General features: G+C 41.8%; 1 protein-coding gene across 1 annotated transcript in view; it reads left to right on the forward strand.

The window, feature by feature from the left end:
• Nucleotides 1-26339, forward strand: part of ZFYVE16 (zinc finger FYVE-type containing 16) — a 126911-nt gene extending 100572 nt beyond the window's left edge. Inside the window, exons 15-18 of the mRNA XM_082269089.1 lie at nucleotides 1488-1650; nucleotides 5700-5805; nucleotides 6915-7082; nucleotides 25712-26339. Coding sequence (XP_082125215.1) covers nucleotides 1488-1650; nucleotides 5700-5805; nucleotides 6915-7082; nucleotides 25712-25873 — 599 coding nt within the window. The 3' untranslated portion in view covers nucleotides 25874-26339. The remainder of the gene's footprint in view (nucleotides 1-1487; nucleotides 1651-5699; nucleotides 5806-6914; nucleotides 7083-25711) is intronic.
• The last annotated feature ends 433 nt before the right edge of the window (nucleotides 26340-26772 follow it).

The following is a 26772-nucleotide window of genomic DNA, read 5'->3' on the forward strand; positions in this document are numbered from 1 at the left end:
GGATGTGCTGAAAGTGGAAAGAGTTTAGAGGGACAACTAAACTAATAAAGGGACTGGAGGACTTCAGCTATGGGGAAAGACTGCAAGCATTGAATTTATTCTCTCTGTAGAGGAGACACTTGAGAAGGAATTTGATAGCAATTCACAAATATCTTACTTGTGACCCTAGCATAAGGAAAAACATTTTAGTGAAAGGGAGTTTAAAAAGGTGCGACGGTTGACTGAAATTGGAAGTGAAGTGGTTTAACCATATTCACTGTAAAGGGTTCTTTACTGTTGGAGCAGTAATGATGTGGAATTATCTTTCACAAGCAGTGGTATTAGCAAGGAACATTGATAGTTTCAAAAAAGTATTAGATTGGCATCTTGATGATCACAACATACAGGGATATATACGTTTTACTATTGAAATAAACACACACACACCCACACAGGTTGAATTGGATGGACTGGTGTCTTTTTTTCAACCTTACCAACTATGTAATCTTGAAGTTGAGTTGCATGTTTACCATCCCCAACTGCTCCCCGTTTAGCTGCAGAGGCAGCAGCTGAGGTCGTACACATGCTGTGGCTGTACCCCCAGGTGAATGGGGCTGCGTATTTTATCTTCGTGCATTGCATGTGGTTACTGAAACGAGAGTGCTGCATTTAAGGGGTTAAAAAAGGTGGTGAGGAGGCAACATATCACTTCTTCATGGCCTGTCAAATGCATCTGAAAAACAAATTGAACATGGGTCGCTTTTCAGAGTGGCAGTTTTTGCCACTATTATGAACTAACCCTAAAAAAGTAGTTCTGATCATAATGTATTAGGAGTCAGTATTCTAGGTAACATACAAACATTGATACACGCACAGCCTTTTTAAAATCTGGAGTACTGTACCTGCACTTGCACTACTGAGTACTGCACTGTAGGGGGAGGCAAAGAGGTCAGGACTTAGGAAGACTCCTCCCACTTCCTCTGCTCTGCACCTTGGTTTTCTCCCTGATCGAGCTCCCACTGTGTCGATGTACAGAGTGGGAGCTTGGTCAGATCTGAATGCCTTCCTCAACCAGGATGCCTTGGCACCCCTGACGACCTCAGGCGGCACCCCACGGTGCTGCAGCATCCTGGCTAAGAGAGGCTGCATTGGAAAGTAATTCAGTAATGCTACAGAATTGGTTTGAAGGGGGGCAAATGTCTGCACATTCCACATTTTATGGTTCCAGTTTTAAAAAACAGCTTAAACTTTAATTTTTGTGTGTTCTGAGATGCTCAGACTTTTGCATAGTTCTATTTGACTTCCAATTAAATAGGTTTTACATCCTTAAAGATCAATTGGAAAATTTTTCTACTTGTATTATCAGTCAATGAAAAAGCCTAATAGGTTTTTGACATTTTTTTTTTTATTGTGAGAATGGTGAATCCCTTTTAATCAGTCATTGAATCGTCTGCTCCTGATTTCTCCACTTAACTATACCTCTAAATCTCCGATTTGGTATTGTCTAGATGGAGTGATGGTACAAATAACACAGGAAATGATGGAAGCTTTACGGCAAGCTTTGAGGAATAAAAAGGACTTCCGGATAACCTGTGGTAAAATAGACTCTGGAGATTTGTCTGAAGAAGTCATTATCCAATGGGTGGAGCCTGAAGAAAAACAAAATAAAGGGTATATACTGTATGCAGATTAAATAGATTGAAAGTTTTCTTTCATCACACTTGGCAGTCTTAACTCTGCATTTTACAGCTGTTACAGTGAGTCCACCACTTCTGATGTGTTTGTCATTAATCACCTCTCTCTTTATTGGTTATCAGAAAATTCCATCTTTCATTTAAGTTTTTTTTAAAGCAGAGCTACATGCGTTTTTGTGTTTTATTAACCACTTGCCTACAGGACACTTAAACCTCCCTCCTGCCCAGGCCAATTCTCCACTTTCAGCGCTGTCGCATTTTGAATGACAATTGCACGGTCATGCAACACTGTACCCAAATGAAAATTTTATCATTTTTTTTAAACAAATAGAGCTTTCTTCTGGTGGTATTTATTTTTGGTGGTTTTTATTTTTTGCTGAACAAACAAAAAAAAAGACACATTTTTGAAAAAAACAACAAACAGTTTTTGTAGTTTGTTATAAAATATTACAAACAGGTAATTTTTCTTCTTCATTGATGTGTGTTGATGAGGCAGCACTGTTGGGCCCGGATAGGCTGCACAATTGGGCCCTGATAGGCTGCACTGTTGGGCACTGGTAGGTGGCACTGAAGGGCACTAAGAGGCAGCACTCATGGGCACTAATAGGTGGCACTGATGGGTGGCACTAGGTACTGGTAGGTGACACTTATGATGGGGCACTGATAGGTGGCACTGGTGAGCACTGATAGGTTGCACTGGTGGACACTGGCAGATGGCACTGGTGGGCACTGATAGGTGGCACTGGTGGGCACAATTTGCCCTCTCTTCTTCAGGACTGATGTCCCTTTGACAGCAGCCGGTGATCGTTTTTTTTTTTCTCCTCACAGCTGATCGCCGGCTGCTGTTTACTTCAAATGATCAGCTGTCATTGGCTGACAACTGATCACGTGGTAAGGGGGCGGGACCGTCCCCTTACTCCGATCTGTGATCAGGCAAGTCTCATGGACTCGCTGATCACAGACCAAGCCGGGTGCGGACAGCAAGTAGTTTAAAGTCAGCAGCTACAAAAAGTGTAGCTGCTGACTTTTAATAAACACACTCACCTGTCCCAAGATCCAGCGATGTGGCCGCCTGAACCCTCCATTCTCTCCCCGGTGCCGGCATCACAATTTTGGGCACCCGACTGTAACAGCTTGCGGCTTTACAGCTGGGTGCACATTGCGCTGTGCCTCCTGAATGGTCTGGCAATCTTCTGGAACCTGTGACGTGTCCCATAAGATTGCAGGGAGGGAGAGGAGAACTGGGTGGGAGCTGGTACCTTTCAAAACCTAGAGAGCCTCACTAAACCCCACCGATCTCTCTCTCCCTCTAGTATTCTATAGAATTCCTGCATTGTATCTCTTCCTACAAACACATTCAGTGTGCATTTCCAATGCTTCTCCGCTCCATCTAGTTGTCATAATGCTGTCTCTTACTGCTGCCCATAATAAAACCACATTCGTTCAGAAAAGTAAATTCCTTAACCACTTACCCACTGGGCACTCAAACCCCCTTCCTAACCAGACCAGTTTTCTGCTTTCAGTGCTCACATTTTAAATGACAATTACTCAGTCATGCAACACTGTACCCATATGAAATTTCCGTCCTTTTTTCACACAAACAGAGCTTTCTTTTGGTGGTATTTAATCATAATTGGGTTTTTTATTTTTTGCGTTATAAATGAAAAAAGACAGAAAATTTTGTAAAAAAAAAAATGCATTTTTTTTTTTTTTTTTTTTTTTGTTTTGGTTATAAAATTTTGCAAATTTAGTGATTTTTCTTCATAAATTTTGGCCAAAATTTATACTGCTACATATCTTTGGTAAAAATAATCCAAATGAGTATATATTATTTGGTCTTTGCGAAGGTTATAGATTTTACAAGCTATGGTGCCAATCATTGAAAATTGATCACACCCGATATACTGATGGTCTATCTCATTTCTTGAGACCCTAACAAGCCAGTAAAGTACAAATACCCCCCAAATGACCCCTTTTTGTAAAGCAGACATTCCAATGTATTTAGTAAGAGGCATAGTGAGTTTTTTGAAGTTGTAATTTTTTTCCATGAATCTTTGCAAAATTAAGATTTCTTTTTTATTATTTCTTTTTTCACAAAATGGTCCTATTACCAATTTATTTCTCACACACTGTATAGGCATACCTGCAACTACACCCCAAAATACATTCTGCTACTCCTCCTGAGTATGGCGATTCCACATGTGTGGGACTTTTCCACAGCCTGACCACATACAGAGGCCCAACATCCAAGTAGCACCGTCAGGCCTTCTTGGAGCAAAAATTACACATCTAATTTCCTTACCAACCTATAACACTTTTGAAGGACCTGGAGCACCAGGACATTGGAAACGCCCACAAAATGACCCCATTTTGGAAAGAAAGCAAACACCCCAACACATAATCTAGGAGGCATCTTTTAAACATGTAATTTTTTTCCACAAGTTTTAGGAAAATGTTGAAAGAAAATGAAAACGCACTTTTTTTTTTTTTTTTTTTTTTTTACACAAAGTTGTCCATTTAGAATATATTTCCAACACCTAGCATGTACATAGCAAAAATAACACCCCAAAATACATTCTGCTACTCCTCCTGAGTATGATGATACCACATGTGATACTTTTCCAGAGCCTGGCCACATACAGAGGCCCAACATGCAGGGAGCACAGTCATTTTCTGACTTCCCATTACACTTTTGTGAGGCATTGTATGGCACTGATAAGCGCTGTAGTGGCACTGATGTGGCATGGATGGGGCACGGATGAGCACTGACGTGGCATGGATGTGGCACGGATGAGCATGGATGAGGCATGGATGAGCACTGACGTGGCATGGGTGGGCACGGATGTGACACGGATGTCGCATAAATGTAGCATGGATGGGCATAGATCAGGTATGGAGGAGGCAGGGGATGGGTGCAGCTGCGGTTTCTCTCCTCTCCACGCACACTGTACTGATCGCTGTGTACAGCGTGCAAGGAGAGAAATGAACCAGACATGCGACAAGTGATCGCTCAGTCATTGGACGGAGCAATCACGTGGTACAGGGCCGCTGTCTTTGGCCCTTTACCACGATCCGTGATGCGGGAAGCGCGATTCTGGGAGATCGTCATTGTACACCCTCCCAGAATAAGCCGGCCACGCTGTAGCCCTCATTCGGCTATGGCCCGGTCAGCGAGTGGTTAAAGAACATTGTTCTATAACATGTCCCATTCACACAGAACAAAGGTACATACAAAATTACTCTACGAATGGCTATATCCTTTTATTAAAAAAATAAAATTTAACATAAAAATTTAACATTTGTGGTGGTTCCTACAACTTTTTCAGTTAATGGTTGCATTCTGTACTTTTTTTTTTTGTTTTCAATGGTTTTTATTGAAAATTTTCATGAAAGAAAAAGGACATCAAAGGTACAGAAAGAAATACCGTTAACATAGGCATAACAGTCACAATTGTCCTACTGCAATTATGAAATAATAAAGTAGAAAATAGACACATGCAGCGTAAGCAGTCGCTATGCACCGCAGCCTGGGGAGAGTGAGAAATCCATAAGCAGTTCAACAGGTAACAGAACAATACCAAACAAGAACAAACATTGGGAATGCGAGCATCATATTACAGCGAGTAATAGGGGCTAAAAAATGTGGGAAGTAATAAAAAGGGAAAAAAAAAAACCCCACCAACATCAGCCCCCCCCATTGAGCCCACTGCTGTATCCCAGCTCCAGTGCTACTTATGTTATCACATGTAGGATTCAGATGTGAGAAAATTCAATTAGGCTAACGGTACATATCCATAAGATCAAAGAGATAGGAACAAAGTGGAATAGCAAGAGAGAAGAAAGAGAAAAAGTAGTAAGAAGAGAAGTAGTAGGACCCCGCCCCGCCCCCCACGTCCCCGAAATCCCGATGCCCCAGGCTCCATTAGCTGCTACCAGTGAGATAGCGGAGCCACGGCTCCCATACTTTGTCAAACTGTTTCATTTTATCATTTTTTTTTTTATATATATATATCCTCTTTTCTGCAGAGTTGTAAGCCCTGTTGATGGCCAGTCTATGGAAGGAATTCCAAGTGAGAGGATATGCCAGGAAACTGATTTTGAAGCTCATGATAAAACCGTAAAGTGTACAGAGGTGAGTAGCGGGTGATTGTTGGATCGTACCTTACACAGGGGTATGGTTGTGATGAATCCATTCTATTGGATATTTTGAGAAAGTTTGTATTGAAGTATAATTAAAGGCAAAGGTTTTTTTTTGCTCTGTGTGTCTTAATTAGAAAGAGTCTCTCTCACTTTATTCTGTTTATCATTAATGCCAAGAGTGAAAGTAAAAGGAAAACAAAATGTTGAGTTGCCCCTAGAACATTAAAAGAAAAGAAATCTTCCACTGAGGACACCAGTTCAGAAATTCACGAGTGTTTGTGTGCATATTTGCATGAATGTTGCTTTGAAAATCTACTAGAGTATACTCCGCCTAACTATTTATTTTCTAAAAAAATCAGATTTCTGTATGTAGAGTACGTTTTTTAGGTGTTGCCTGTGACAATCATATAGTGTTTAAAACAATTTCAAATATATGTTCGCCCATTGTTTTAAATAGTTTTGGATTGTGTAGGTAATAGTTAGATAAAAGCGTACAAACAACTCTTTAGAGGTTCTGGAATCTTTCTTCATTCTCGAAACATTGCAATGCAAATGTGAAATAGTTCTAGTTTGGGGGGGTGAGTAGAACCTACCCCCACTGTTAAGGCTTTGTGATATTGTAACTAATGGGCAGTTATAGCATTTTCCTAATATGTATTTGATGAGCTTTATATGCTATTGGGTACCGTATATTATCTATGGGTGTTCCACCTTGTATTTTATTATTTTTTATTTAGTCACATGCATTTTACATTTTACTGTTAGGATAAACCAAACATGCGAGGCTAGCAGTGCAACATTTAAGTCATACAGCTTGTGTAACCCCAAAACTGAAGGAGTTTTGATTTAATTCTCAGTTGAACCCTCTGTATTCATTATTACATATACAGTAATAAATAGACTACCCTGTGTCTAGGGGGTTTTTTTTTTGTTTTTTCCGTAGCAGCACTCAATTAAAAAAAAAAAAATGAAAATAAAAAAAAAAAAACATTAAAGTATCTTTTACTGTATATGCATTGCATCCTGATTGTATTACAGCAAAAAAAAAAAAACAATGGGTTTAAAGCTAAAGCATATTAATGCTTTTTCTTTTTTTTGTAGGTGTTTTATCTTCTTAGAGAGCGTGAACCTTTTAGCAGTACAGCTCATACTCAGTTTGCTAAAGAAATTGCCACAGCCTGTGGAGCTGCCCTGTGCCCACATATAAAGACCTTGAAGAACAGAGGAATGAACAAGATAGGGCTGCGAGTCTCTATGGATATTGACATGGTATCTCTTCATAATCCTTTCTGCCTTATTTCTCAGTTTTTCTAAAGAACGTCATAAGTATTGAATTTATGGTAGATTGAATTACAGGTACAGATTTCCGTGTTTATTTAAAGCAAAACAGTAGTCCATTTTTTACCAGCAACAGGATCACTATAAAGTGAGTTTAAAATGTTCACTCATTTGCACAGTTTGGTCTGTTGCTGTCAGGATGAGTGAGCCAGCTCACCGATGGAAACGCTGCGGAATTGCCCGTGCAAAAGCAGCACCTTGCTCATCCTTTTAGTGACGGAGCAACATGTGCAAAAGAATTTTCTGGCCCTGCTATGTTCTACATGGCAAACATGATTGAAAGTGGGACATGGGCCTAAGAAGCATGTTACCTTTATTAGCCAGGAAAGCTCTCTCTGTAACAAATATTTTTTTTTCCCTGGAGGCTGATTTTATAGCGGAAGTCTGCTAGCTGCTATTCCTCTGTACAATGACTCTGTTTTAGTTGACAGTAAGTGCATTTTGATTAGACAGTATGATGGCAGTTGATATTGCTTAGCCATGAGACCAGCAAATGTTAGACTTGAGAGACAAAGTGAAAATAATTCAGAGGGGTGCCTCAAAAACTGTCCTTGGTACTGGTCGACTCCATTCGTCAGTACTTATACTTTTGTCTCTCCTCTATATACACCTTGCTTTTCTCACAAAGCATTTTTCATTTTATGACTGCTCTACAGACTCGCTCCCAGAGATCTCCTATCAGCTTTAACTCTGTGATATTCACCAATCAGGCACATTCCAACCTCTAGGCTGGGTACCCCTCTCCCGGGGAATGCAGAATGCCCCTCCTATACAATTTATCAAGTGAGGCAGTTCTCACCTAATGTGATGATGGAGCAACCCATCTTAGAAATTATTTCCAATTAATTTTTCTTGCAACGTCAGGTCTTGGTTAGGTCTTGTATATCCTCTTCCTAACACCTTGGCTTTTGCACTTCCTGTGCACCCTCTTTTGCAGAAGACGCTTCCCTTTGCTTATTTAAACTTTCTTTGCACCTCCTGGGCCTTTGCCAGATGCTTTTACCCACGCAGAGCACCCCCTTTGTGCTCAAAAGGAGTAATATCCTTTAAAGGGCCTCGGTAAAATTGAAACAATCTTCTCTCCATTGCTCTTAGCAGCCATAGGCTGCCATGGTTTTCCATGTTTTCATCCTGATGACCCCTCTTTCTTTTTTACACTACATGGGGCAAAGTATCCACACTAAATCCCCCCCCCCCATTTCCCACCTTGCAGGCATATCAAACAATTATGATTCACCCTATGGGTGTGGTCAGGATTAGGGCTGACTGATACTTATTCACTTGCAAACTGAACCCTTTTCTGTTCCTTAACCACTTCAATACGGGGCACTTTCAACCCCTTCCTGCCCAGGCCAATTTTCATCTTTTAGCGCTGTTGCATTTTGAATGACAATTGCGCAGTCATGCAACACTGTACCTAAACCAAATTTATGTAATTTTTTCCCCACAAATAGAGCTTTCATTTGGGGGTATTTGATCACCTCAAGTTTTTTAAACTTTTTTGCTTAACAAAAAATTTTTTTTTTTTTGTTATAAAACTTTGTAAATAAATACTTTTTTTTCTGCACTCACTATCACTAATGAGGCCGCACTGACAGGCACTGATGAGGAGACACTGGTGGATTGGCTCCTTGAGCAGTGATTTGCATCCCTGGTGGCATGGGTGGGCAATCTCTGGTGACACTAGTGGGATACCCTAAGGGTCTGCACTGGTAATCAATGCTCTGGTTACCAGCACTGGCCCCCCACCCCGTCAGGAGAGCCACCGATCCTCTCGCTTGTCAGGCGCAAACTGAGGAAAGCTGATCAACGGCACTTCCTATTTACTATGTGACCAGCTGTGACTGGACACAGCTGGTCACATGGTAAAGAGCCTATGTCATAGGCTCTTTACCAGGATCAGAGATGCGGTGTGTCAGTGACACATTGCACCACTGATCGCCTCTCTACGCGCTCCCCAGGGCGCGCAGAGCAGTCTGTCCTGCTTGACGTCATATGACTCCCAGTCGGGATAGAGCAACCACTTTGCGGCCATCCTTTTGGTTTAGGACGGGCGGGAAGTGGTTAAAGGCAGATCCCTTTTATGAGATTCCTTCCCCTTCTTCCACCCAGCTGGTTGATTATTTTGCCTTTTTTCTGAAGTTTCTCCCCTTATAGAATCTGTAACTCCTTCACTACCTAAACCAATTCTCTCAAAGATGTTGGGATCCTTGGGGTTTTTTTTACAGCATCTAGCATCTGTCCTTGCAAGTCAGAGGGCCACCACCTGTTTGTTGGTCTTGCTAAGCCTCCATGCTTTGGCTACAAATCATCTATTTATCCTTGTTGTTTTTTCCTGTAGGCCTGTTGCCGTTGTTTTGGCTGTTTTGTTGCCCACCTCTTGATTTTTATCATGGTCTAAGGATAAATTCCTGTGCCCTGTAGTGTACAATGAACATAATAGGAGTTTTGACTTACCTGTAAATGTTATGTATTGGAGTAGAGTACAGGACACCGGTCTCTCCCCTCTTCCCCCCTGTGATCTTCTCCTTAGCGCTTACTAAAAAAACAAAAACTGGACCATCAGTCACCATAGTGAGCAGGCTTATATGGGTGCCATGGGGGGCAGTACCCAGCAAAGATTTTATCAGTGTCCAATCATCTGAAGGTAATGGCATGTAACCACATAGTCTAAGAATCAATTTTTGTGTCCTGTATGCTGAGATTTGTAATTTACAGGCTCATCAAAACTCCTATTTTTAAAGTTCTTTTCAATCATATTAAAGCCTGAGTGCAGCCAAAATAAAAAACATAAAAATCAGCACAAGGGGCATAACTTGCCGCTACAATAAGATGTTTGATGTGCTGATGTCACTTTTAGTTAAAATCCTCCTCCATCCATGCCCCACCCTGCTTCTGTAATCTGCTGCTGCAACTAAGGGGCTATCACAGGCTCCCATCACAAGAGCCTTACTATGCCTACCCTTTCCATCCAGTTGCTCCATTTATAGTAGCCGTATTACAACTTTTATAAATAAGTGATATATAAATGGAGGGAGCGGAACTATAATATACTCATTCTCTATTCATATATCAGTTTTCTTTCTCCGCTGTATGAATGATGCAGCTAGGCAAAAAGGGAGGGCATAGTCGGGCTCCCTTCATGAGCGTCCGTTACAGCCCTTTAGTCATATTAACCCCCACCACACCGGAAGAATATGGCAGCAGGGTTGGGAAGTGGCATGGACAGAGGAGGATTTCTATTAAGGCTCGGTTCACACTGTTGTGTCTTGGGATATAACTTGTGAGACTCAAAGGCGCGTGACATGTGAAATCCTATGTTAGTCAATAAGAGCTGTCTTAGCACTACTGAAGTCGCTCTGACTTTAGAAAAGGTTCCTGTACTACTTCAAGGCAACTTCTATCCGACTGGTCCCTATAGATTTTAATGGGCGTTGCCTCCAAGTTTGATCCTTCTCTTAATTGATGAGGTTTGGATCCAACATTATAGGAAGATTGTAAAAAAGTGGTTGAGACCGATATTGGACTACAAACACTCGCCCAGCGCTTCTAATAAGGGGATAAAACCACACACTAGAATAAATGTAATACAACGTATTAGGACCCTTAAAAGTTTGTTGATCGCAGCCGCTGTCAATAAAAACACTCTATAAAATTGATGTAATAAAATACTGTAAAAAAACTTCAATGAGTATAAACCAGCACTAAATTGCATCCAGCAGCGCTCAATATATCAAATATATATCATAGATCATATAGTCCTCCAATGCAAATGACTGCCTGTGGTTTCAATGAAATATTCATAAAGTTATCCGACAGTTCATATGATAATTATATTCCCCGGTGTACAGTTGTCCATAGTCAGGTTACAGCCTTCACCACACCAGACGTGACCCCCCTAGTAGTGGGCACTCACCGGAAATATGAAAATTGCGCCTGTAAGCATTGGTTGCTTGGACCCTTTACTTCCTTGAATCACACCGTCAATCCCAGATAACCTCCAGATACGTACTCCAGTCACGGATTAGGATGTGTCATGGAAATAAAGATGGGGGCGCAATAGTGTAATATTGTTTCGACGTTTATTGTACAACCCTCCAAGTTACAAAACCCCAAATCCAATATGCTTACATGTAAACAGATTTTGTCATGCAAAATAGTAGTAACCCATTGGTTTATGGCCAGCTCACCACTTTTGATTGAAGGTATCCAAGCCTCCTTTAGGTGGGATCCGGATGCCAGCCAAGAACTCTAATGGTTACCAGGGAGACAGCATGCCTGTGTCCTGACACGTTTCGTCCGTGTAGACTTCAACAGAGGACCAGGCATGCTGCAAAATTGCTCCCATATTTATAATAGGATGACTAGGACTGATTTCCCTGTGTAATAAGAAGCCCCTCCCCTTAGGAGGGGTTTCGTGCGCTTCTTTTGCCGCCAAATAGCTCCACTTCCGGTATACACGATACCGGAAGTGATGTCAGAGGTAAACAATGCTTAGTCCCGACGTCGCTACGTCATATCCGGCGGAACCGCTTCCGCCGTGGGCGATCTGAACTACATCCGGAGCGCTCGCCCCGGATGTTGTTGGTGACCGGGCGGATGCGTTCTGATGATGGTTGCCCTGGAGATGCCACGCCACTCCTACTGATCACCGATTGGTCTACTACTAGTCCGTGATAGCTGAAATGTTTAATCTCGCCGGGGGACAGTCCCAGTAATCCTATTAATGTACAATTATGTAAACTACATCAAAACGAGCTGTACATCGCACGTTATGCTGGTATATACCCCGATTTACTCAGAGAGTACTTTTAAATATGCAATTTTATCCCGCATGTATGTTAATGCATGGGGACAGACCTGATGGTCCTATTACATGTAAATGCATTAGTGACACCGTGGTGCGCATCTCCTATTATACCAGTATACTTCCTGATGTTAATCAGAGAATATTTACGATGTACAGCCTTATTTTGCATAAACATTCATGTGGTATATATATCATAAAAAATATATATAAATCTACATATATTAAAAAGCGATATCAAATAACATGTGCAAAAACGGCATCAGATTGCCTAAAACCATATGTATAAAATGCAATTAAAATCACATATATTTCTAAAACATAATCTATATAGAGGAATGTATAAAAAAACTAATAAAATTTTCAAGTTATATATATAAAACCAGAGATATATATAATATATATATATATATATATATATATATATATATATATATAGAACCAGAGATACATAAACTAATACTTCTAAGATGACCCATACTAAAAGACTCAATAAATATTTGTGAAGCTGGAGTAAAAATTATGCTGACAAGATAACTGGGTGGGAGGTATAAAACTGCGTGGCTATGAGGGAAGGGAGGCGTCTCGGATATTCAAAAGTTGCTTAAAAAGCAATTCAGGTCTAGATCTACATTCAAACCATTCGGTACCAAAGCATTTGTCCGGTATATCCATTCCGTCTCCTTCTTGGATAATTCCCTCACCCTGTTGGCACCACGCCAGGAATGGGGCATTTTTCCGATACCCCAAAACTTTAAACCAGAGGGGTCCCTCCCATGTTTTTCCCTGAAATGCAAAGGGACGCTGTGCTCTCTGAATCCTATAGATATATTATAAATGTGTTCCGCTATTCTCACACCCAGTCTCCTTTTTGTGCGGCCAATATAGATCATGCCGCAAGGGCACTCCATGCCGTACACAACATGTGTGGACATACAGGTTATGGTTTCTTTGATTTCAAAGGTCCTGTTGTTGGTATTGGATGTAAATGAGGCTAAACCCCTGAAGTGCGTATTTACTTGTCTGCATGCTTTGCACCGTCTGCAGGCATAGAAACCTGGAGTATTCCAAAACATTTGGGGGGCCTTTGGTATGTCTAAAACTTTCTTCACAATGCGATCACCTATGTTTGGTGCTTTTCGATAAATAAAGACTGGGCTGGAGGGTAAAACAGGTCCTAAAATCTTATCCATTTTTAAAACATTCCAGTGTGTCTTAAAAACTTCTTCAAACTCCCGGTATTGGACGTTAAAAATCAGTAATAAAACCCCATTGGTGCCTGTCATTATTGGCCCTTTCTTTAGTAGTCAGGCAGTCCCTTTGGGGGATGTTCAATACCTCCTGGATGGTTTTATCTAAATGCTGTGCCTCATAGCCTTTTTCAAGAAATCTATCCTTAATTAGGGAGGATTGAGCTAAAAAATCCTCATCCGATGTACAATTGCGACGGATCCTCAGTATCTGGCCCTTTTGGTATATTCTTCAGCCACATGGGATGGTGTCCACTTTGTATTGGTAGATATCCATTGTGGTCTGTTGGTTTGAAATATGCTTTTGTGATAATCTTGCCATCCACTAAAGACACGCTGACATCCAGGTAATTAATTATGTCTCTACTCCAGGTAAACTCTAGTTTAATATTTTGTGTATTTACGTTCAACTCCTTCATAAAGGCTTGCAGAGATGCTTCATCACCCGCCCAAATAAAAAACAAGTCATCAATGTATCTTCTATATAGCAATAATTCCTTTTTGCGTGCGGCGTGGATTCTGCGGTCTTCCCACTCTCCCATGAATAAATTAGCAATTGAGGGTGCGAATTTAGCCCCCATTGCAACTCCCCGTCTTTGTATATAAAATTGGCCACAATACCAAAAATAATTGTGCGATAAACAAAATTCTAAAACCATTCCTAAAAATCTTTTCTGTACATGAGGTAGATCATTGCGTTGACTCAATGCCCAATATAATGATAAAATGGCATCCTCGTGCTGTATAATAGTGTACAGTGAAGACACATCTGCTGTCACTAAAAAAATATCATCTGTATCTGGCAGGGTCAAGTCATTTAAAGTGCACAGGAAATCTTTGGTGTCTCTTAGATAAGCCTTCATTTTCGTTACGCTTTTTTGCAAAAAATGGTAAAGGTACTCCCCCGCCCTAGTTGTTACTGACCCTATGCTGTTCACAATGGGTCTGGCTGGGGGGTGAACCTGATCTTTGTGAATCTTTGGCAGTGTATAGATGGTGGGAATGGGGGTAAAACTGGGGACCAGATACTTCATCTCTTTCTTTGTGATGATCTGCCTGCTAAAACCAATTTCCATCAAGTTATTCAGGTTCCTTCTATATGATATTGTTGGATCCTGTTCCAATTTACCATATACTTCCGTGTCCTCCAACATGGTCATCAGTTGGTTGTGGTAGTATTTCTTGTCCAGAATAACCACACCGCCTCCTTTATCCGCTGGTCGGATAACTTCTTTCTTTCGTTCTAGAGACTGTATTCCTTCCTGTATATATCTGGGATTAGCGTTAGTCTTTATTTATCGAAAAGCACCAAACATAGGTGATCGCATTGTGAAGAAAGTTTTAGACATACCAAAGGCCCCCCAAATGTTTTGGAATACTCCAGGTTTCTATGCCTGCAGACGGTGCAAAGCATGCAGACAAGTAAATACGCACTTCAGGGGTTTAGCCTCATTTACATCCAATGCCAACAACAGGACCTTTGAAATCAAAGAAACCATAACCTGTATGTCCACACATGTTGTGTACGGCATGGAGTGCCCTTGCGGCATGATCTATATTGGCCGCACAAAAAGGAGACTGGGTGTGAGAATTGCGGAACACATTTATAATATATCTATAGGATTCAGAGAGCACAGCGTCCCTTTGCATTTCAGGGAAAAACATGGGAGGGACCCCTCTGGTTTAAAGTTTTGGGGTATCAAAAAAATGCCCCATTCCTGGCGTGGTGCCAACAGGGTGAGGGAATTATCCAAGAAGGAGACGGAATGGATATACCGGACAAATGCTTTGGTACCGAATGGTTTGAATGTAGATCTAGACCTGAATTGCTTTTTAAGCAACTTTTGAATATCCGAGACGCCTCCCTTGCCTCATAGCCACGCAGTTTTATACCTCCCACCCAGTTATTATCTTGTCAGCATAATTTTTACTCCAGCTTCACAAATATTTATTGAGTCTTTTAGTATGGGTCATCTTGGAAGTATTAGTTTATGTATCTCTGGTTCTATATATATATCTCTATATATATCTCTGGTTTTATATATATAACTTGAAAATTTTATTAGTTTTTTTATACATTCCTCTATATAGATTATGTTTTAGAAATATACGTGATTTTAATTGCATTTTATACATATGGTTTTAGGCAATCTGATGCCGTTTTTGCACATGTTATTTGATATCGCTTTTTAATATATGTAGATTTATATATATTTTTTATGATATATATACCACATGAATGTTTATTAACATACATGCAAAATAAGGTTGTACATCGTAAATATTCTCTGATTAACATCAGGAAGTATACTGGTATAATAGGAGATGCGCACCACGGTGTCATTTATGCACTTACATGTAATAGGACCATCAGGTCTGTCCCCGTGCATTAACATACATGCGGGATAAAATTGCATATTTAAAGTACTCTCTGAGTAAATCGGGGTATATACCAGCATAACGTGCGATGTACAGCTCATTTTGATGTAGTTTAATAATCAGAGCTCGGAGTGGGGGGGGGGCGTGGCCAAGACATGGCGGAGTAGAGACACACATGGACTGAGCTCCCGGCTACCTCCAGCCCTACCCGGCACAAACTGAATTCCCTGGAGGATATGACACTCACAAAGAAGCGTAAAACTAAAGGCTCAGTGAAGAGACTTAGCCTGAACAAAACCGAGGGGGAAATCTCCCAGTTTTTCCCGGCCTCTGTACCTGGTCTGTCTGGGTCCAAGATGGCCGCACCGCGTGGAGTGCAGGCTGCCGTTGCGGATCCTACTTCTATGGGGATCGCTCAGCCAGCCTCCCTGGTGCGTACGGAGACACCTGAGCCCCATATGGACAACTTGACTGAGCCCAGAGTGGAAGAAGGGGTACTGTCTTTGAGGGCAGATGCCGAATTACGAGCCTTACTGCAGGCATTGCCTACCAAGGCGGACATTGCGGCAATGGTGGCTCGGATAGAGGAGAAACAACAAGCTGTCATCAAAGAGGTACGAGAGGAGATTCAGACTGTTTCTCAGCGAATGGAGGTGAGCGAGTCCTCCCTTTTTTCATTGGAAGGACGAGTGGCCGTCTTGGAAAACCAAGTTAAACAAAACCCAGCAACAGAGTTGACACTACAGCTACGAATGGAGGAATTAGAGGACAGAAGCCGACGAAATAATGTGCGTCTACGAGGGCTTCCCGAATCTATCAATACCGAGAACCTGGGAGATACTGTAAAAAGCATATTCCAGAAAATCCTTGGTGACCGATACCCCGACAGACTACAGTTCGACAGAATCCATCGAGCTCCAGGCCCCCGCTATGCAGACTCTGACCGATCGCGGGATGTGATATGTCGGATTCATCACTTTGCAGATAAAGAGTTAGTTCTGCGTGGAGCCTGGGATAAAGGTACAGTAGATTGGGAGGGGGTACCTATTAAAATCCTCCCAGACCTGTCCAAAGCTACTTTACAGAGGAGGGCTCTCCTTCGCCCAGTATTGGACAAAGCGAAACAGTTGGGTTTAACGTACCGGTGGGGTTTTCCCCTCTCGGTCACTTTTCGCAATGCCCAGGGCTCTTTTTCTCTACGCTCAATAAATGACTTACCAAATCTTTTTTCATTCATGGGTACTGATCCCTTTCAAGTCCCAGATTGGCTGATTTTTTTCAGGGGCCAGGGTCCCGGGAGAAACAGAGACATTGCAACATCAGGAAGGAGACCCCAGTCAAGACAGGAATTGGATGAGACACAAGCAGGGTCCCCTAAGGAGACTCGAGTAACTGGCTTGATATGAATAACTGATCGAGGGGTCCCTTTTTTTTTTTTGCAGGGAGGGGGGGAGGAATGTAATGGGAGAGACCGGCTAAATACTTTTTCCTTTTTTTTTTTTTAGCTGTGTAATATGGAGTAGGCTGGATAATGGGGGTCTTATAATAAGATGTTGAAGGAACCCCATAGGGCCTCGGGGGACCTTGACCGACTCACAGCAACGCTCAGCAAGTAATAGGTATGGTTTTTTTTTTTTTTTTTTTGTTTGGGTTTTTTGAATATTAATGAGATTCTACTATTAGAGTCCTCTTTTTTTTGTGTAATTTTTTTTTTTTTTTTTTACTGCACAAGAAATAGAACTGGTATATAATCACCATATATGTATATACACTTGGGATGCTGGACGTTGCTGCGGGGGTTGGTCGGGGCAAACATGAGGCCGGGGGGAATAGCCTCTCTTTGGTGGGGTTTTTTTTTTTTTTTTTTGCTTGAGGTAAATGTCACCGAACGAGATAGGAATGTGTGACCTATCTGCATAAGTTAAGAGTTTTTATTTTTACGAGATGGGATAGATGGTAACAGTTACCTCTAAATAAGATATGTGTCTTGAGAGATTAAGTTGACAATACAGCATGTATGTTGATGTTACATATTGGGGTTTTATACTTTCCCTTTGCTCTCCCTTCCTTCCCTCTCCCCTTGGGGAATATTTACCAGCCCATTAGGTGATTGCCTAACTATATTTGGGTTTTTTTTTTTTCTTTTTTTTTTTTTTTGGGGCGACTGGGGGGATTCGGGGGTGGGTTAAGCACCCCTTCTCTCTCCTCTCTGGGGGAGAGGAGTGGTATGGAAATGGAGGAGCTAAAGAGTACCTATATGGGTCTTGGGGGACGGAGGATTGGCAACGACACCCAGCATAGTTGTGGTAACTCACTGGGGCGTTTGTATCACATTAATAGAATAAGTATATTATTTTTTTCTTTTTTTGGAGTCACAAGTAATTATGAGGTCCAATAAGTAATTCCTCTCCCCCCCCCCCCCTTTTGTTTTTTTCACTATTAGGGTAGATGGGTAGGAATTTTACAATATATAATTTCCTTTTTTTTTTTTTTTTTTTTTTTGGTGCTGGTTGTCGTTGCGCAAATGGACCGGGCCTGGGCGCCTATGAGACCCAAGTAGAGTGGGGTGTTTTTTTTTAGGAAAGACGGGTAGTGTATTTCTATAGGACATAATTGTATAGGTCACCAGGTATAGATATATATTTGATATTCAATAGATGTAAACAATATACCTATATCTGTACTCTGATGAAGTTTTCAAATAATGTTAAGTTGATCAAGGCACTGAAATAATAACGGTTTATGCTGGGGTCCCGTTTTTTTTTTTTTTTTTTGAGACGCTTAATGGGTTAATAAATGAGAGAGATAACGAGACCCCTCATAGTTTTCCTCCCTTCTTTTTCTGTTTTCTGCTTTTTCATCCACCCCCTTCCCCCTACCCTTAAACTCGGAGTAAGGGATAACCCGCTGTGGAACGACTGGAACCGTACCTCCTCTGGGAGCCTGCTGGCAATATTTTTATTGCTAGCAAAAAAGATAGTCTATATCTATAACTATCTTTAGTTGTGGACTTTAGAGGTTTTAATAGACACCCAGGAGTCAGTATATATATATATATATATATATATATATATATATATATCATTCTTGCTATTCCACAGGTTTCAGGCAGAAGTAAATCCTGCAAGGGAGAGAGGAATCTAGAGAGTGGATTGCTGCGGGGGAAATAGAGGATATCCCCCTCAAATGACTGATGAGTAGGAGAGAGGAAGGGTGCTCCTTCCCCTCCCCCCCCCTTTTTTTTTTTTTTTTTATATATTGGGTTTTATTTTTAACCCCTTTTTAATCCCTGATTGTGGGCTGGTAAAGATTAGAATCCGTGCCAGGGTGGCGGGTGGGGGTCCGGGAGAATGGTGTCCTTTTTGGATTTCAGTTTTCCTTTTACTTTTCCGCAATGGCTTGGAACACTCTCCCATTTAGGTCAGTACACTGAGGGGTGACTGTTTGTCACATAGTGTACTTGGAATTTTCCTTGTTAGTGAAGAGTGTATTGTGTGGAGGGGACAGAGTGGTCAGACCATCTCTGAGTCCCCATTGTGTCTTGGAAGGGGGTTCTTCATCCCTTCTCTTGTTCCCTCCGGGTTTTTTTTTTTTTTTTTCTCCTCCTTTTTTTTTTTTTGATTTGTTTTTTGGTTGTTCTGATTTGTTGCACGTCTCGAAGATGGAGGACCTCACTATCTTCTCTCTGAATGCTAGGGGGCTCAACGTACCGGAGAAAAGAAGAATGTTGCTTAACGATCTTAAACGTTCCAGAGCGGATGTCGCCTTTATCCAGGAGACCCACTTTAGGGGCGACAGAGCTCCCAGGCTTATGAATAAGGACTATAATACAGCTTATCATTCTACGAATAAGGTCGCCAAATCCAGAGGAGTGACAATTTTGCTGTCCTCCAAACTTCCGTGGAAACTGAATGACATTCTGTCCAATTCAGAGGGAAGATACTTGTTTATTAAAGGGAAAGTTGGCGATATACAGTTTACATTTGCAACACTGTACGCACCCAATGACCGCCAAGAAGTTTTTCTTGGGCGAGTGACTAAATCGCTCTTGGAATTCATGGAGGGACAGCTTATTGTGGGAGGGGATTTCAACGTACCGATCCTGGCTTCTCTCGATACCTCTACGGGAAGATCAGCTATCTCGCCGTCGGCCGGTAAACGTATTACGCAGACGCTCCACAACGCTCAATGGATAGACGTGTGGCGCCTGTTACATCCCTCTGAGAGGGATTACACATTCTATTCAACACCCCATAAGTGTTATTCACGGATTGACTATTTTTTAATCCCGCATAGACAACTTCACGCGATTAAAACATCAACAATAGGGGATATAACATGGTCAGACCATGCGCCAGTGTTGCTTACCTACTCTCTGTCAGACTCTACTATCTCTCGCCAATGTTTCTGGAGGTTGAACGAGAGTCTCCTACAGATCCCTGAAGTTCTGGCAGATATTTCGTCTACGTTACAGGAGTACTTTCAGATAAATGATGTGGAGGAATCTGATATAGGGAATGTATGGGAGGCCCATAAAGCCGTCTTGAGAGGGTCCTTTATTAAACATGGATCTAGACTTAAAAAGGATCGGGAAAAACAATTGACGCAACTTCTAGATAAGCTCCGCCGTCTTGAAGCTCAACATAAACATGCCACGTCTCCGGCTCTGGAGATTGATCTTGTACGAATACGACAACAAATAGCCGATCTCCTTCTGTTTAGAGCTAAGGCGGCCATGCAAAGGAGCCGAGGTCGAGGGTATGAATATGGAGATAAATGTGGGAAGTTACTTTCACATTCTGTGAAGGATTTAAACCTTTCTACTTATGTCCCCAGCATTGTTTCAATGCAAGGCCAGAAGTTGACCCCTCCTAAACAGATTGTGGAAGAATTTGGCCGATTTTATTCTACACTGTATTCATTGACAGATGCCAGAACCTCTACCTCGACAATAGAAGACTACCTGGTAAAATCTGGCCTCCCTACACTCCCTATTGAGATTAGAGAACAGTTAGACGAGCCAATCTCCTTAGCGGAAGTTCAACAGACCATAGGTGCTATGAAGCTGCGGAAGGCCCCTGGCCCAGATGGTTATACCCTTCAATATTATCAGGTTTTTTCTGCTATTCTGGGCCCGTACCTGGTCAGACTCTATAATTCTGCAAGGGAGGGTTCCAAGCTACTTAGGGACACCCTGGCAGCACATATTACGGTTATTTTGAAAGAAGGAAAGGACCCTACATCTTGTGGGAGCTATAGACCTATTTCTTTACTTAATATTGATTTGAAAATTTTTACCAAAATACTGGCCAATCGATTAGCCTCACATCTTCTTGACCTTGTGCATCTTGATCAAGTGGGTTTTGTCCCTGGTCGAGAGGCTAGGGACAATACCACTAAAGTATTAAACTTGATACACGCGGCTAATGCCTCCCGAACTCCGAGTGTTTTCATTAATACAGACGCAGAAAAAGCCTTTGATAGGGTGAATTGGCGTTTTATGTTTACGGTCCTTAAATATATAGGTCTAGGAGGTAATATGATGCAGTGGATCACGAGTGTATATACAAATCCCACTGCACAGGTCAAGGTGAATGGTCTCTTATCTGAGCCTTTTCCTATCAATAACGGCACGAGGCAAGGTTGTCCCTTATCTCCCCTTTTATTTGTTCTCTCATTGGAACCCTTCCTTTGCACTATACGCCAGAACCCGGATGTTCAGGGATTGAAAGTTGGCGGAAACCAATATAAGATATCCGCGTACGCGGATGACCTTATGTTTTCTGTGACAAACCCGAACGTCTCTTTGCCTAATCTACTATGTGAGCTGACCAGGTACGGAACCCTTTCAAATTTCAAGATTAATTTTAGCAAATCAGAGGCGATGGGAGTAGGGATTAAATTGTCCTTTCTACGTACCTTACAAAAGAATTTTAGCTTTCGATGGACAGACTCGGCCCTACGTTATCTTGGTACCTTTATTCCACCATGTTTATCTAAGGTCTATGAACTGAACTTCCCTCCTTTGATTACGCAGACTCGCACCCTCTTGGACAAGTGGCAGATGGGTCTGCATTCGTGGTTCGGTAGATGCAACCTGATAAAGATGAGTATATTACCTAAACATATCTACTTGATCAGAGCTCTTCCGGTGCGGTTACCTGCCCGATATGCCCACTTGATCCACTCTCTCTTTGTCAAGTTTATCTGGGCGCAGAAAAGACCACGTCTATCACGAACACATTTGACCTTACCAAAAGCTTGCGGCGGGTTAGCCCTTCCGGACATACAGAAGTATATCCAGGCAGCCCACCTGAGTAGGGTGGTGGACTGGTGCCGACATCAAGCATCTAAATTATGGGTCACCATAGAACAGGCACAGGCGAATATTCCGCTTCAGGGAGCTCTCTGGTGCTACCCAGATTTACCATCACAAATGCGTCTTCACCCTCTTGTGGGTACCACGGTGCGAATAGGCCATCAAGCTATGATGCGGAATTTTTTATCTTCTTCGTGTTCTCCACTACTCCCTGTGATCGGGAACCCAAGGTTTTTGCCGGGCCTCTCGTCACCAGATTTGGTGAGGATGGGTATATCCGGATATGCTCGAGCCTTCCAGTTTTTGATATCGGACAGTTGGCCGACATTGGAGACACTGATGGCAGCGGAAGGTCACTTTCAACTTACTTTCTGGTCTGCTTTACAGCTGCACCATTTTCTACATACACTACCAAAACCTATTGATTTTGCACGTAGTCTGACCAAATTTGAAGAATACTGCCTGAAAGAAGGGGTACTACAACATACGCTTTCTTTATTGTACAGTTTACTAATAACCCCGTTGGATAGACTCTCTTTACGGTGTTTAATTAAATGGGCAGCTGACCTGAACCGCACTTTCACACCAAAGCAAATACAGAATATCATTTTTTTGTCCTTTAAAACATCTATCTGTACCAAAACTCAAGAGACCAATTTCAAGATATTAACCAGGTGGTATTATACACCTCATAAACTTCATAGATTTTCCCCGAACGTATCGGCAAACTGTTGGCGCTGCGGAGGGGTGGACGCAACAATATTTCATATTTTTTGGTCTTGCCCGAAACTTTCAAAATATTGGTCTGAGGTTAGAGCCATCGTGCAAAAATTTACGGATTTCCCTATTCAGGAAGATCCAGCCTTTTTCCTGTTTCATTTGTCAGATATTCCTAGACAACGTTACGAGAAATCGGTAGTGTGTCACTTAATTAACGCAGCAAGGGCATGTATTCCTGCGTTGTGGAAAAGGTCAAGCCCTCCTACAGTAAAAGACTGGCTACGGAGGGTAGAGATTATTAATAAAATGGAAGATCTGGTGCTGACATCACATGGTAAGCGGGAGTTGTATCATGAAACCTGGGAGCTCTGGAACAATTTTGTTTTGTCTGATGAGGGTGCGGCCCTGTTGCAGTAGTGAGTGGAGATGGTGGATGGTCCCCCAGACAAGAGACAAATTTTTTTTTTTTTTTTTTTTTTTTAACCAATCCTGTGTCACGTATTAAGAAAGGGTATTAATCCATGGATACGTTTGTGAGTTATGAGAAGAAGCATAGATGATATATATTTACTGTTTACGTTTACCAGGCGAGGTACGATGTTTTGATTGTGAATGTACTCATTATTTTTTTTTTTTTTTCTTTTCCGTTGTATGTTCTTTTATGTAATTGTTGATTTGTTTTAAAATAAAAAATTATATTTGAAAAAAAAAAAACATTTCAGCTATCCCGGACTAGTAGTAGACCAATCGGTGATCAGTAGGAGTGGTGTGGCATCTCCAGGGCAACCATCATCAGAACGCATCCGCCCGGTCACCAACAACATCCGGGGCGAGCGCTCCGGATGTAGTTCAGATCGCCCACGGCGGAAGCGGTTCCGCCGGATATGACGTAGCGACCTCGGGACTAAGCATTGTTTACCTCTGACATCACTTCCGGTATCGTGTATACCGGAAGTGGAGCTATTTGGCGGCAAAAGAAGCGCACGAAACCCCTCCTAAGGGGAGGGGCTTCTTATTACACAGGGAAATCAGTCCTAGTCATCCTATTATAAATATGGGAGCAATTTTGCAGCATGCCTGGTCCTCTGTTGAAGTCTACACGGACGAAACGCGTCAGCACACAGGCATGCTGTCTCCCTGGTAACCATTAGAGTTCTTGGCTGGCATCTGGATCCCACCTAAAGGAGGCTTGGATACCTTCAATCAAAAGTGGTGAGCTGGCCATAAACCAATGGGTTACTACTATTTTGCTTGACAAAATCTGTTTACATGTAAGCATATTGGATTTGGGGTTTTGTAACTTGGAGGGTTGTACAATAAACGTCGAAACAATATTACACTATTGCGCCCCCATCTTTATTTCCATGACACATCCTAATCCGTGATTGGAGTACGTATCTGGAGGTTATCCGGGATTGACGGTGTGATTCAAGGAAGTAAAGGGTCCAAGCAACCAATGCTTACAGGCGCAATTTTCATGATATTTCCGGTGAGTGCCCACTACTAGAGGGGTCACGTCTGGTGTGGTGAAGGCTGTAACCTGACTATGGACAACTGTACACCGGGGAATATAATTATCATATGAACTGTCGGATAACTTTATGAATATTTCATTGAAACCACAGGCAGTCATTTGCATTGGAGGACTATATGATCTATGATATATATTTGATATATTGAGCGCTGCTTGATGCAATTTAGTGCTGGTTTATACTCATTATAGGAAGATTACACAGGCATTCCCTGAAATTCCCTCGAAGTGGCCTGGCAAAGTCGTGTTGACTTTCAGGTTGCAGCAGTGTGGACCACCTCTCAAAGTAGGAGACATCAGCACAAGGGACATATCGACTAAATATGTCCCTTGTGCAGATTTTTCTGGGTTTGATTTTGGCTGCCCTTAGGCTTTAAATGTATTTTTCATTGAAAAGAATACCTAGCAATCCTGCCACGAAAGATCTTTGTTCAGGCACTTTCTGTTATGAGGTATGTTTCCCAATTATGTTTTTATGTCACTCTCTTGTGATTTTTTTTTTTGGTGTTGACTACAAATTGGCATGTTAATGCATTGCGCAGGCATGGTCTGCTGCTGGCACTGAGCAGTGATATGCAGCTGACAAACTGTTAGGGTCCTTTCACACGAGCGCTCCGATCAGATCCGCCTGTCAGTTTTTTAGGTGGATCTGATCGGATCCTCCATGCATTCCTATGGGGCAGCGGATGTCAGCGGTGACATGTCCGCTGACACCCGCTGCCATCTGCATCCGATCCTGTCCGTGAAATCCGGACGGATGGAAACCCTATTTTCCATCCGTCCAGGGATCGGATCGGATGAGAGCGGACAGGCGGTCCGCTCTCATCCGATTCCCCCATAGAGATGCATGGGGCTCTGACACCTCCCTCTCCGCACACAGAGCGGAGAGGGAGCTGTCACCTTCCTGCTCATTGGGGATCTGTGTTTACGATCCCCTGCTGAGCAGCACGGATCCGCCTACGGAGGCGGACCGTGTGAAATTACCCTTAGTGCATTTAGACAGGAAGGGCTGGGAATAAATCAGCAGCATAGACATGCAAAAAAAGAATAAAAACAAGCATCATATTTAAAAAAAAAAAAAAAAACATGGCAATTGTTTGATTATTTTTACAGGTACTTGTACAGTACTGTCAATTTATGCAGCACTTTACATATATATGTATATTGTACAGTTACATCAGTTGGTTTATTTTGCTTTTTTTCTGAGGCTTCCAACCTCAGGGAATGGGTAACTTCTTTGCCACCCGAACCCATTCTCTCAAAGAGGTTTTCGGTCCTTGGGTTTTTTTTTTTTTACAGCATCAGTCCTCTCAAGTCGTAGGGCCACCACCTGTTTTTCTGGTTTTGCTAAGCCTTTGGCTACATGGTTTTAGCTGGGTAGCATCCACTGATATCCAGTTAAGATTTAACATGTACCTTGTGAAAGAAGATTGCCACTCCCAAGATAGTCATTGTACCTTTTTACCAAACTTCAGTGAGTAATTTTGTTAAATAGTTCTGTATCCCAATACTGGTATATTTATCTTGTCCTCCTTTTTTCTGTCCTGTTATTAGGTGGAGTATCGTGCAGGATCAGGAGGTCAGCTTCTCCCTCAAGTTTACCTAAATGACCTAGACAGTGCTTTGATTCCCGTCATCCACAACAGGACATCAGACAGCAGCATATTGCCTTTGGTGATAGAACTCATTTTTTACCTAATAGAAAGCCTCAGTTAGCATAAACCTCTATACGTGGCTTGTGTTTTATGGCACAAATCGGTCGAATCAGCCATCTCAGACATATTTCCTTCACCAGCTTCTTAGTCAATTAGCCTCCCTATACAGGAGAGCAGAATTTTGATGTGGCGACTGTGCATTGCTATACATTTAATAGCAAACTTGCACCTTCAAGGCCAATCCATGCAGTTTGTGTTATCACATTCACGATCATTACAAGGTAAAATGTTGTATGCTTTGGACACCATTCTAGCCACAAATGAAGCAAAGACCAAATGTTTATATTAACATGTTCTGTTAAAAATCTGAGCTCAGTACAATATTAGCTAAAGGTTAGAATGAAATTTATTGTGCACCCTATTCACTGCCAGGCAGTGTAAACATATAAGCACACTTAAATATGTAATCCCCTGTTCATTAGCAATTTGTACATTGTACAGGTGTTTATATTCCTGTATTTTGCTTCCAGCGGAGTGACCACAATTTTGTGGTATTTGATCATTTAATCAATTAAGAAAAATCTGGCAGCATTTGGTTCAGGGGTTGATTTGCCAAACTCTAGTGCAGCTCTGCTTAAAAACCAATCGGCTTCCAGGTTTTTTTTTTTGTCAAAGATTAATTGAACATACTGAAGTTCGAAGCTGATTGGCTATCATGCACAGCTGGATCATATTTTGCACTCACCAATTTTAGTAAATCAACCATACTGATTTCTGTGTTGGATACACTGAACTCTGTAAATGGACAAACACGATTTTGTTTAAACATTTACCATTTAAAGCAAGCAGGATAAATCATCCTATAACTGATGTGCTAATTTGTCACAGTTGGTAACCAATAGGCACGTGCCTTCATCGTCAACAACATTAAAACCAAACCAAGCTTTCAATTTAAATTGT

This window comes from Pelophylax lessonae (genome assembly GCF_965119305.1).
Source record: "Pelophylax lessonae genome assembly, chromosome: 1".
In the NCBI taxonomy this organism is placed as follows: domain Eukaryota; kingdom Metazoa; phylum Chordata; class Amphibia; order Anura; family Ranidae; genus Pelophylax; species Pelophylax lessonae.